This window comes from Oncorhynchus kisutch, linkage group LG26 (genome assembly GCF_002021735.2).
Source record: "Oncorhynchus kisutch isolate 150728-3 linkage group LG26, Okis_V2, whole genome shotgun sequence".
NCBI lineage: Eukaryota > Metazoa > Chordata > Actinopteri > Salmoniformes > Salmonidae > Oncorhynchus > Oncorhynchus kisutch.
In genome coordinates this window covers 44,613,936-44,626,933 of record NC_034199.2, presented here as the reverse complement: position 1 = coordinate 44,626,933, position 12,998 = coordinate 44,613,936, and the positions used below count along the sequence as shown (strand labels likewise).

At 42.4% G+C, this 12,998-nt stretch overlaps 1 protein-coding gene across 1 annotated transcript; it reads right to left on the bottom strand.

Moving 5' to 3' along the window:
- Positions 1-257: 257 nt before the first annotated feature.
- On the bottom strand, positions 258-11,211 carry LOC109870785 (nuclear factor erythroid 2-related factor 2). Its single transcript, XM_020461401.1, has 5 exons — positions 11,020-11,211; positions 3,519-3,794; positions 3,047-3,139; positions 2,473-2,655; positions 258-1,888 (listed from the first exon to the last, which is right to left on the bottom strand). Exons 1-5 carry the CDS (start codon positions 11,059-11,061, stop codon positions 638-640), a joined length of 1,845 nt encoding a protein of 614 aa, XP_020316990.1. The 5' UTR covers positions 11,062-11,211; the 3' UTR covers positions 258-637.
- Positions 11,212-12,998: the final 1,787 nt, after the last annotated feature.

The window sequence follows — 12,998 nt, the reverse complement described above, 5'->3', positions numbered from 1 at the left end:
AGTATTTTTAAAATCTACCAATTGGCGCTGTAAAGGAGGCGAATGTGTGTATTTACATGGCTTTGTTTCATCCATCTCCAATATTCTGAACCTCCATATATTCTAGTGAGTCTGTTGAGAAAATTCTAATTAAAAGGGAGCTCTTTACAAAAATGCACTAAAAGTCTGTTAGTCTGAATACCAACTACTGATAAGTTAGTAGGGGAAGGTGTACATTTCTGAATCTGCCTCATTTGAATAGTAAGCAAGAGACCAACTGACTAAATTAACTGTTTATTTCATTAAAAAGCACAATAGTCAGGACATACAAAGGAAATGGAGCTGCAAAGCAGCATAAAGTTTATAAAACCGACTTTGAAGTAACAGTGATTGCAACAATATAATTAGCATACTGAAAACATGATATATATACACAATACACATTTTCATATCTCAAAAGCAAATAATGTATTTACAAACAATATCAGGGACCAGTACAAAATAACTCAAATATAATTAAAGATTCAAGAAGAGAAGGCAAAAACTATATAACAGTTCTGCTGTTTTACTAACGCTTAAAAGCCAAGCAACTACCAAGTTATTCTTTGCACAGTATTATTATTACTAATGCTCTACCATGTAGTAAAACAGAGAAGTGCTAGCTGTCCTTTTTCTTGCTAAGTGTCTTTTTAATGCGGGGGACGAGGAAGACTGTGCCATCGGTGGTCTGCTGGAGGGAGTACTCCAATGGGGAATAGGGCTTCCCCTCCTCGTCCCTCAGCAGACCGAACACCTCCAGGTACAAGGTGTTGAGCTGCTGCTTCGTCTTCCGCAGGCTGCTGTCATTCTTGGTCTTCTCTGTCTGCAGTCGCTCCTTCTCCTCCTTCAGCGAGTCCAGGTCATATTCCAGCTCCGTGATGTTCTCCATCTTGCGCTTGCGGCAGTTCTGGGCAGCCACCTTGTTCTTGCCCCGCCGTCGGATGTCTCTGACCAGGGCCAGCTGGGCCTCGTTGAGCTGGTGCTTGGACATCATCTCGTTGAAGTCATCCACGGGCAGGTCGATGATCATGTCCACGGTGAAGGGGATCTGGAGGGCCTTGGCTCGCTGCTCGTCTCTAGAGAGACGCTTCTCGGAGCGCCTCCTCTTCTTGTCTTTGGTGAAGGGCGATTCACTGTGGCCAGTCTCGTCATCTGGCTCAGTCTTGCCATGTTTGAGCTCTTTGTCCCGCTGCTGAGGTAACACAGAAAGAGGTGTCTGCAGGCCATCTGGTTGGAAAGACAGTGAGAACATCTCGGAGTAGTCAGACTGTGCACTCCCAGGGTTACTGTCCATCTCATCCATGTCTGAATCGCTGTAGCCACCAAAGGAGCGGTCCCCATACATGGATTTCTCAGGAGAGCTAGAGTATGAGCTTGCCTCCACAGAAACACCCGAATCAGAATCTGGACATTCTGTCATTATCTCAGGTTTGTTGTCTCTGTCAAATGTATCTCCAGGAGAAAGGTCCTGTAATTCCATTGGTGTAAAAGTAGGCTTGTTTGGTATTTCTGCCAATGAGTTACCTCCATTTCCTTGGCCACAAGGCAAGGTGACACTGGTCACTTTTGTGTTGACAACGTCTGGGTAAAATATGTCACAGAAAGTGTCTGCACTGAAATGAGTATTGAGGTCTGGAGCCTTCAGGGTCATCTGATTGAGATGGTCCAGTGGAGCGATGTTGGGAAAGCTCTCCTCAAAGGTGTTGATGAATTCAGGTGGGCAGACATCTGCTGTGTTTGATGCCACCTCTTCCAGGTTGGGCAATGGGTAAAAGCTGTAGTTTGGATCCTGCACCTCAGGGGTGGTGTTAGTGGGCAGATATCCTCCGGTCAGCTCCCGTGTGTCCTCCATTTGCATATTCAGACATTGCTAGAAAACAAGATTAGGAAGCATCAAAACAGATCCAGTAACCCATGCAGTGTATTAGACATCAAGATGTAACGGTAATGTAATATGCAGTAGAGAACCATCATATGGATGAGCTGGTGTTCCGTTTTTACTAATAATTTATTAAACCTTGGTTTCAAACCTTTTTATTCCCAATAAGTAGCTGAAAGGTTTAATATTGCAAATAAAGTGGGATTCCTAAATTGACTAATGTTTTTTTTTGCATGAAATGACATATTTTGTAGTGTAAGTAAAGTCTTTTCTTTCTGGTTTCCATGCTACTACCTTCACTAACTGCTTAGAAGGTATTTAATGTTCTACTTAAGAACACAAGCAGCTTCCCACCATTTGAGGCTTTCCCTCCCACTGCTCAGAGTCAACAGTGCTATGTGGGAACCTGATCACAGTGGCATTAGCTGAGTAGTATCTTCTTCCGCGGTGTCCCATTCAAACACACAAAACAAAAGGTCAGTATATGTCCTCTCATGCATACCTGGCTGCTGCCATCCGTGCATTCTTTTGAGTGCTTGTTACACCATAGAGGCGGTAGAATATTCGTATTGTACCTGCAGTTCAGGGAGGGACAAAAGTTCCATCCAGGCCTGCTCCAAATCTGGGGAGGTCCTTTGTGAGGGCAGTGGGGCTGTGAGTAGAGGCAGCTGGGTCAAAGCTGGCGGATCAGATTTCATCATGATGTGACTGCTGTTGGGTGCTAGAGCTACGGCGGCATCCAGACAGGAAGAGGTAGTCTACAACACAAACAAGGGAGGGAAACACTGTAAAAGACAGGTACATACAACATTATACATTGTTCATTAGAAACTGTGTGGTTTGAGCCCTGAATGCTGATTGGCTGACAGCCATGGTATATCAGACTGTATACCACGGGTATGACAAGAAATATATAATTACTTTGGTAACCAGTTTATAATAGCAATAAGGCACCTCTGAGGTTTGTGGTATATGGCCAATATACCACAGTTAAGATCTGTGTCCAGGCACTCTGTGTTGCGTTGTGGATAAGAACAGCCCTTAGCCATGGTATATTAGCCATATACCACACCCCTTCTGTCCTTATTGCTTAATTAGAAATCGTTGTAAGCATATTTTTAAGATAATAGTGAAAGCCTGTATTCTTACCTCAGTTGCCTCTACCAAAGGAAATGTCTCTGCCAGCAGTTGCATACATTCATCAAATGACAAGGCATCCCCATCTACAGTGAAGCTGACATCCTGAAAGCAAAGATTCAAAGCACTTCAGGTTTTCATCTAAATTCCCTCTATACTAACACTGCATCCATTTCAACATTGTGTTTGAAAATGGCCGATTTGCTAAAGAATAGGTAAGAATTTGAGCAGAGAGCATTGCGCTACCTTGGACAAAGTTCTTCGCAGAGAGCATAGCGCTACCTTAGACAAAGCTCTCCACAGAGCAGTTTCTAAAACAGCCAAATCCACTAATGCAAAACTACAAGGCCACCTGTGTTTCCCTAATTACACTGGATGAGGTTGTTACCTAGCTACAGAGCAGCTGTACCCCCGCCCCTCCCCCCCAGGGAGGGGAGTGGCCAGCCCCTGACAGGACTGACAGCTGTGTGTGTGTGTACGGTACCTGTATGACTTGAGAGGGTGCGGCGGAGGTAGCCGTCTGCAGTGGCTGTCCGCTGGTCGCAAGGCGGGGCACAAACTCCCCCGTCTCCTCATCCAGCTGCAGCTGAGCAAGCAGGGCCTTCTCCTGCTCCCTCTGCTGCTGCAGCCTCTTGTCCTCCTCCTGCTCCCTCTGCTGCTGCAGCTCGTGCTCCTTCTGACGCTGGCAGTAGTCAAACACCTCGCGCCCCGCACCCAGATCTATGTCCTGCCTCCACAAGATGTCGATCAGGTCTATGTCCTGCCAACAGACAACAAGTTAGACCGGAACTCACAAAGCACCACACAGACTGTGACCAGATGAAAAAAGGAGATTGGTGGGGAGGAACAAGGAAACGTTTCCCTGCTGTGAAGGAGTACAGCTACTGTCTCTCTCTCTCGCTCTCTCTCCAGTGCCACGCCCCGTCCCTCCGGGTGTCTGACGACAGCAGTACTAGCAAGAAGCAGTATGAATAATAGATGCACTTCTCCATTTCCCCAACGGCTCCCGAGTGGCGCAGCGGTCTAAGGCACCGCATCTCAGTGTTAGAGGCGTCACTACAGACCTTGGTTTGATTCCAAGCTGTATCACAACCGGCCCGTAAATGGGAGTCCCATAGGCCGGCGCACAATTGGCCCAGCGTCGTCAGGTTAGGGTTTGGTCAGGGTAGGCCATCATTGTAAATAAGACTTTGTTCTTAACTGACTTGCCAAGTTAAATAAAGATGAAATATAATTATTTTTTTATTCACCCACAGAGGAGATGTGCCTCTCAGCTGGTGACTCTCTTGATTAGTCTCAACAAAATAAATCAAAGGACAGCAGGTCAAATGTAATATCACTAGCTCAAAAACGAATGAAATCATTGATCACTGAGGAGAAAAGTTCATTGATACAGCTTAAAATTAAAACTGAGTTTTAGGGAGTAAAAACGTGAGTTTTACAGAGTGGCTGCGTTGCCGAAAACATTGGATGACTTTTCCAGAATGTCTAGAAAACCGAACCTTCTGCACATGTGCGTAGTTATTTACTTTACAAATGGTTTTCTACTTTTTATTTGATAAACCACACTGCACCATAGAACTGTATTTTGAGAACCATATCAGCTTGAGATCTAGCAAGGAATGTTTGGTACAAATATGTTCAGACAAAGTTCTTACTATGTCCTCTCTGGTGTATACAGTAGCAATACCACTAGGACCTCCTGATATGCCTCGCTGTAACGGCATTCTTCCTCTTCTGAGGAGGAGGAGTAGCGAGAAGGATCGGAGGACCAATGCGCAGAGTGGTAAGTGTTCATGATGATTTTTTATTAAAACTCAGACCACTAAACAATAAATGACAACGTGAATTTACAAAACCGAAACAGTACCGTGTGGCCCAAACACACACACGGAAACAAACACCCCCCACTCAAAAGTGAAACTCAGGCTACCTAAGTAAGATTCTCAATCAGGGACAACGATTGACAGCTGCCTCTGATTGAGAACCATACTAGGCCAAACTCAAAACCACAACATAGAAAAACACACAGACTGCCCACCCAACTCACGCCCTGACCATACTAAAACAAAGACAAAACAAAGGAACTAAGGTCAGAACGTGACACTCGCAGAGTCTGGAGGTTATTAGCTGCCTGCCTGTTCAGTCAGGAATGTCCAGAGATAAACTACGCTGGTCTCCCCTGGGGCCGTCTTAACACACATTACACAGACCTTATATTCAGAAGGAAACATTTCACAAAGGACTTGTGAGATTGCATTAACCCAACATATTAGGTCACAAGGAAAGCTCTGAGGATGTGCCTATTTGTTGCCTAAAAGAAGAAGGTCAATGATACTTTCAGAGAGACTGGGTAACATAAACAGAACAGAGAGAGAGGATGTAAAGAGAGACAGATCAGACGACTAACAAAGTGGAAGGGAGTGCAAAGAGGATGTGGTGTGGGAAAGATTTCGTGGCTTGGCGTAGATTTCGACATAGATAACTCTTGTAAATGGAATGAGCAGAAGTAATTGAGTTGTAACTTTGTGGACCAAATCAAGTGTTAAACATGACCACAAAAAATACCCCCCCAAAAACAATGTTTAATTATATAATTCACATGACCTATTATCTTTACGTTCAGAAATAGTTATAACAAACATTCTCTCTCTCTCTCTGCAGTGCAGCTGAGAAGTCTTTAACCCTAATTGCCTCATGGGTGTCACGTCAAATCCAGCATTAATCCATGACCACGAAAGTCTTTAAAGTCACACGGTCTGGGTAGTGAGTACACAAAACCACAGGTGATACATTATGGCTCTGGAGAGGATGAAGAATGGCCCACACAACCACCCACAAATATCACTTACAGTCTAGAAGAGTAAAGAAATCTTGAAAAATAGGCATAAAAACCCTTATTATTTTCAAATCAAATCTTATATTGGTCGCGAACACCGATTATTAGCTCCAACAGTGCAGTAGAATGTCTAGCAAATACGATACAGATCATCTATAAATCTAAACAAGAAATCAAGAAATGTCAGAACGAGTCCAATTAACAATCCAATATAGATATATTAGAGTGAGCAGTGTCAGAATGCCGAATATAAATATGTGGTGTTTTTAAACAGAATATACATTCGGAAAATAAAATGGTATGTACAATAGTAGGTATATTAGAATGGACTATGCCTAAATAAATATATAAAACATTTTAAAAAATGTAAATGTTGTGAATACAGTATATACATACACAGTGAGTAAACAATAGTATATGAAGTGACCTATGTTCAAAGTCTCTATATACATGGGACATTTTATAGACTCTTTCCTCGTACAGGATGGATTATAGTGTCATAAAAGATGTTATTGTAGAATCCCTTTTGAGGAAAAAAGATACAGGTATATATGATTTTCCCAGAGTTTCTTTTCATGTTGTCACTGAAACTTCAACACCACACTACATTCACGTAGAGATGAGTGATCTGTGTACATTCACAAATGACTGAATCCTCCCTTTCGAGGCCCCTTTCACGGACTGCCTCAAAAAGAGGATGACGTAACTATTTGGATGAACAGCTGAATGACTTCAAGTTGTAACTCAGTAACTATTTTGTTAAACTATATTGGTGGAGTGAAGTATTTATCCACAAAATACTTGTGAAACATACTGGTTAGTTCTCTGATCTTTATGAATAGTATAAATGTACTAAGATACCATGTTAGCTACCATTATCTGTAACTCAGAGGAGGTCTGGACTACAAATAAGGAACTGGGGCTTGTAAAAAAATATATGCTTTCATTTCCTGGTCGATTCTGCAAATTTAGTGTAAATAAAAACATAATTTTTCAAAAATAATCTCTTTATTTAAAAACAGACAGACTTTGAGTAGCTGCATTTGGACTTCCCTCTCAGAATGTGCAGCAACTCAAACAACTAAGTAGACTCACCTCCTAAACATGACTAAACTCAGGTTTAGTCTTAATCTAGGGGGAAACCTGTTATTCAATTGATAAAACCAAGGTAGCAAGATGGCACAGTATTATTATCCCTCAACCAATTGTGCTATTGTGTCTTTTTTCGCGTTATTATTATTTATTTTATTTATTTCACCTTTATTTAACCAGGTAGGCCAGTTGAGAACAAGTTCTCATTTACAACTGCGACCTGGCCAAGATAAAGCAAAGCATTGTGAACAGACAACACAGTTAAACATAAACAAACGTACTGTCAATAACACAATAGAAACATCTATGTACAGTGTGTGCAAATGTAGAAGAGTAGAGAGGCAAGGCAATAAATAAATAATTACAATTTAGTTTTAACACTGGAGTGATTAATGTGCAGATGATGATGTGCAAGTAGAGATACTGGGGTGCAAGAGGGTAAGTAATAATATGGGGATGAGGTAGTTGGGTGTGCTATTTACAGATTGGCTGTGTACAGGTACAATGATCAGAAAGCTGCTCTGACAGCTGATGCTTAAAGTTAGAGAGGGAGATATAAGACTCCAGCTTCGGTGATTTTTGCAATTCGTTCCAGTCATTGGCAGCAGAGAACTGGAAGGAAAGTCGGCCAAAGGAAGTGTTGGCTTTGGGGATGACCAGTGAAATATACCTGCTGGAAAGCGAGCTACAGGTGGGTGTTGCTATGGTGACCAGTGAGCTGAGATAAGGCGGGCCTGAGGTAGAGTATCTCAAGATAAGCTATAGACCACACTATTTACCAAGAGTTTTCATCAAAATTCTTTGTAGCTGTCTATTTACCACCACAAACCGATGCTGGCACTAAGACCGCACTCAATGAGCTGTATACGGCAATAAGCAAACAGGAAGACGTCTCATTCAGAGGCGGCGCTCCTAGTGGCCGGGGAATTTAATGCAGGGAAATGTTTGACCTCATTTCTACCAGCATGTTAAATGTGCAACCAGGTGAAAAAAACTCTAGACCACTTTTACTCCACACACAGAGACTCGTACAAAGCTCTCCCTCGCCCTCCATTTGGCAAATCTGACCATAATTGTATCCTCCTGATTCCTGCTTACAAGCAAAAATTCAAGCAGGAAGCACCAGTGACTCGGTCAATCAAAAAGTGGTCAGATTAAGCAGATGCTAAGCTACAGGTCTTATTCAAATGGCATTGAGGAGTACACCACATCAGTCACTGGCTTCATCAATAAGTGCATATATGACGTCGTCCCCAGACTGAAAGAAGCGAGACTAACTCGGAAGCATATAATAAATCCTGCTATGCCCTCTGACGAACCATCAAACAGGCAAAGCGTCAATACAGGACTAAGATTGAATCGTACTACACCGGCTCTGACGCTCATCGGATGTGGCAGGGCTTGCAAACTATTACAGACTACAAAGGGAAGCACAGCTGAGAGCTACCCAGTGACACGAGCCTACCAGATTAACTAAATTACTTCTATGCTCACTTCGAGGCAAGTAACACTGAAGCATGCATGAGAGCATCAACTGTTCCGGGCGACTGTGTGATAACGCTCTCCGTAGCCGATGTGAGTAAGACCTTTAAACACGTCAACATTCACAAGGCCGCAGGGTCAGATGGATTACCAGGACTTGTACTCCGAGCATGCGCTGACCAACTAGCAAATGTCTTCACTGACATTTTCAACCTGTCCCTGACTGAGTCTGTAATACCAACATGTTTCAAGCAGACCACCATAGTCCCTGTGCTCAAGAACACTAAGGTAACTAAATGACTACCGACCCATAGCACTCATGTCTGTAGCCCCCAGGTGGTAAGGGTAGGTAACAACACATCTGCCACGCTGATCCTCAACACGGGGGGCCCTCATGGGTGCGTACTCAGTCCCCTCCTGTACTCCCTGTTCACTAAATGACTACCGACCCATAGCACTCATGTCTGTAGCCCCCAGGTGGTAAGGGTAGGTAACAACACATCTGCCACGCTGATCCTCAACACGGGGGGCCCTCATGGGTGCGTACTCAGTCCCCTCCTGTACTCCCTGTTCACTCATGACTGCATGGTTAGGCACAACTCCAACACCATCATTAAGTTTGCAGATGACTCAACAGTGGTAGGCCTGATCACCGACAACGATGAGACAGCCTATAGGGAGGAGGTCAGAGACCTGGCCGTGTGGTGCCAGGATAACAACCTATCCCTCAACGTGGTCAAGACAAAGGAGATGATAGTGGACTACTGGAAAGGGATAACCGAGCACGCCCCCATTCTCATCGACGGAGCTGTAGTGGAGCAGGTTGAGAGTTTCCAAGTTCCTTGGAGTCCACATCACCAACAAACTATCATGGTCCAAACACACTAAGACAGTCGTGAAGAGGGCACAACAAAGCCTATTCCCCCTCAGGAGACTGAAAAGACTTGGCATGGGTCCTCAGATCCCAAAAAATGTTCTACAGCATGGGTCCTCTTTTACGCTGCTGCTACTCTCTGTTTATTATCTGTGCATAGTCACTTTAACTCTACCTACATGCACATATTACCTCAATTACCTCGACTAACCGATGCCCCTCACACATTGACTCTATACCGGTACTACCTGTATATAGCCTTGCTATTGTTATTTTACTGCTGCTCTTTAATTATTTGTTACTTTTATTTTATAAATTATCTATTTTTTTCTTAAAACTGCATTGTTGGTTAAGGGTCTGTAAGTAAGCATTTCACTGTAAGGTCTACATCTGTTGCATTCAGCGCATGTCACAAATAAAATGTGATTTGATCAAATTTTATTTGAAGGTCAGCTACATAACTATAACCAGTTATTATAACAAGCCTAAGGCTTAAGCCAACATATATTTCTCAATTTGACACAACCAATTGAACTCTACAGAGGACCTGTGTAGCCTACATCATGGAAAAGAAAATAAACTAAATTTCAGGCTGGGCAGCCTGAGATTGTGCAATCAGTTAGTTGTATGGAGCAAAGTAGGCCCAAAGATGGTGGATGAATAAAGATGTCTTACTGAGGCTGTTTACCATTGAAAAAATGGTCAAGTTACCTATCTTTGTAAGTGGGCGTTCCCACTCTCACGTGAGCATGATAATCTCTTACATCAAGTCAAATATCTTACATGGCTCACGCGAGAGAGGGAACGCCCACTTACAACAGATAATATACATATATATTTCAATGGGGAAACTGTCCAATAACAGCTGGCTCTGAGGTACTTACTGGCCCCAACCAGATCAAATGTGACCATGAGATGTCTCGCGTTCTCTACCGTCTATGGTCGGTTTATTTAACTCCGGTTTCGTTAGGTTACTGGTAGGCCAATAGATGCCATCTTTACGGGAAAAACGCTATGGGGCTCTAGTGGCGCATGGGGGGATTCCGACGGCCAAAAAACAAGCGCACTGAAATGAAAAGAAAAAAGACTGTCTGGGGATAAGTGTCGTCATCGTCACCTTGGCATATGTTTTACTTGACAGTAATTGCATCATTACACATGGACATCGAAATTAAACGGATGTTTTACCGTTGTTTTTTCGCCCACACGGAATTGAGTTGGATGAACCGGCCAGACTTCCATCCATGACTTTGCAGAATTTTCTATGAACGCGTCTGTCGACTACCAGCGCAGAGACATAAATTGTAGAGCTACATGTAGTAGTAGCCTAATGTATTTACAAATGTCAAAACTACAACACGAGAAGTTCACAAATATGATTATGATAACCTATAAGAAAACATATTTACGATGCAGTCGTTTCATTTCATTAACTTACGAAACAATATATTATGAAATAATATATGGAGTAGTATGGGAAACGCACATCGAGTTGAACATGACAGTTTATTAATCAGGTAACATATGAACAGTTTTAATTAGGCCTAATTTTATTTAAATAGTTTGAAATATCCAATAAAATATAGTTTTTCAACAATGAGGATATTGTCTAGCATTGCGTTAATATGCTATAGGTCAACCTTGAGCTATAGTTTCACATAATAGTATATATATATATAATAACAAAAGATGATTTACCTGTTGACTAGGATGAATTTTAGGCATCTCAATTTCCATCATAATAGAGAGTTGTCCCTTCGTAAAGCAAAGTCCAATATATTAAAACAAACAATTTATAATCCTTTAGACCTACAGCAATATAAAATGGTGGACTATCAGAAAGCAAGGAGTCCGGCGCAGCGACGCTTTGGCTATGAAGGAAATGTTGCTTCTAATCGTATGAAAATGTACGGAAAAATCCAAGCAGTCTGATGGCCCTGCCCACAAGTTGCAGCAACCAGTCAATGGCTCTGGGAGAGCTACGCTAGGATCGTCCCCCTCAATATCCTATTGGGCCATAAGACCAGTGTGTGTCTGTGCACTGGACAGCCAATGCAACATTTGCTACAGGTTTATAAAAGAGGAATTTGTTATGCAACCTTAAAAAAATACAAGTTTATTCCAGTAACATTTACATAATCTCTGCCCTCATGGATTCATGTTTCTAGAATAGGCCTTTTAGCCCAATTAGCCAATTAGAATTGCATCTTGGTTTACTTTTTAACTAACATAATTCGTTATTATAATGTTATTACATTTTCCACATTCTGTTGTTGTTACAGCCTGAAATTAATGGATTTAAATTGAGATTGTGTCACTGGCCTACACACAATACTTGTTAATTGTTTACTCCATGTGTAACTCTGTGTTGTCTGTCCACACTGCTATGCTTTACCTTGGCCAGGTCGCAGTTGTAAATGAGATCTTGTTCTCAACTAGCTGACCTGGTTAAATAAAGGTGAAATAAATAAAAATGTTATTAATTTTTTTTTTACAAATTAATACAAAATTAAAAGCTTAAATGGATTAGGTCAATAAGTATTCAATCCTTTTCTTATGGCAAGCCTAAATAAGTTCAGGAGTAAAAATGTGCTTAACAAGTCACAAGTTCCTCGGCATACACGTCCCTGACAAACTGAAATGGTCCACACAGACAGTGTGGTGAAGAAGGCGCAACAGCGCCTCTTCAACCTCAGGAGGCTGAAAAAATGCGGCTTGTCACCTAAAACCCACAAACTTTTACAGATGCACAATTGAGAGCAGCCTGTTGGGCTGTATCACCACCTGGTACTGCAATTGCACCCCCCTCAACCGCAAGGCTCTCCAGAGTGTGGTGCGGTCTGCCCAACGCACCACCGGGGGCAAACTACTTGCCCTCCAGGACACCTACAGCACCCGATGTCACAGGAATGCCAAAAAGATCATCAAGGACAACAACCACTTGAGCCACTGCCTGTTCACCCCACTATCATCCAGAAGGCAAGGTCAGTACAGGTGCATCAAAGCTGGGACCGAGAGATAGTAGCTGTTTTTCAATCTCAAGGCCATCCAACTGTTAAATAGCCAACACTAGCACATTAGAGAGCGCTGCCCTATATACACTACTGGTCAAATGTTTTAGAACACCTACTCATTCAAGGTTTTTCTATAATTTTACTATTTTCTACATTGTAGAATAATAGTGAAGACATCAAAACTATGAAATAACACATATGGAATCATGTAGTAACTAAAAAAAGTGTTAAATCAAAATATATTTTAAATTAGATTCTTCAAATAGCCACCCTTTGCCTTGATGACAGCTTTGCACACTATTGGCATTCTCTCAACCAGCTTCACTAGGAATGCTTTTCCAACAGTCTGGAAGGAGTTCCCACATATGCTGAGCACTTGTTGGCTGCTTTTCCTTCACTCTGCAGTCCAACTCATCCCAAACTATCTCAATTTGGTTGAGGTCTGGGGATTGTGGAGGCCAGGTCATCTGATACAGCACCCAATCACTCTCCTTCTTGGTAAAATAGCCCTTACACAGCCTGGAGGTGTGTTGGGTCATTGTCTTGTAGAAAAACAAATGATAGACCCACTAAACCCAAACCAGATGGGATGAAGTATTGCTGCAGAATGCTGTTGTAGCCATTCTGGTTAAGTGTGCCTTGAATTCTAAATAAATCACTGAC

Coding starts and splice junctions, on each gene's coding strand:
- LOC109870785 (XM_020461401.1), bottom strand. CDS start 11,061: ATGATGGAAATTGAGATGCCTAAAATTCATCCTAGTCAACAG. Junction 3,795..11,019: donor AAATTCATCCTAGTCAACAG/GTAAATCATCTT, acceptor GTCTGTTGGCAG/GACATAGACCTGATCGACAT. Junction 3,140..3,518: donor CACCCTCTCAAGTCATACAG/GTACCGTACACA, acceptor CTTTGCTTTCAG/GATGTCAGCTTCACTGTAGA.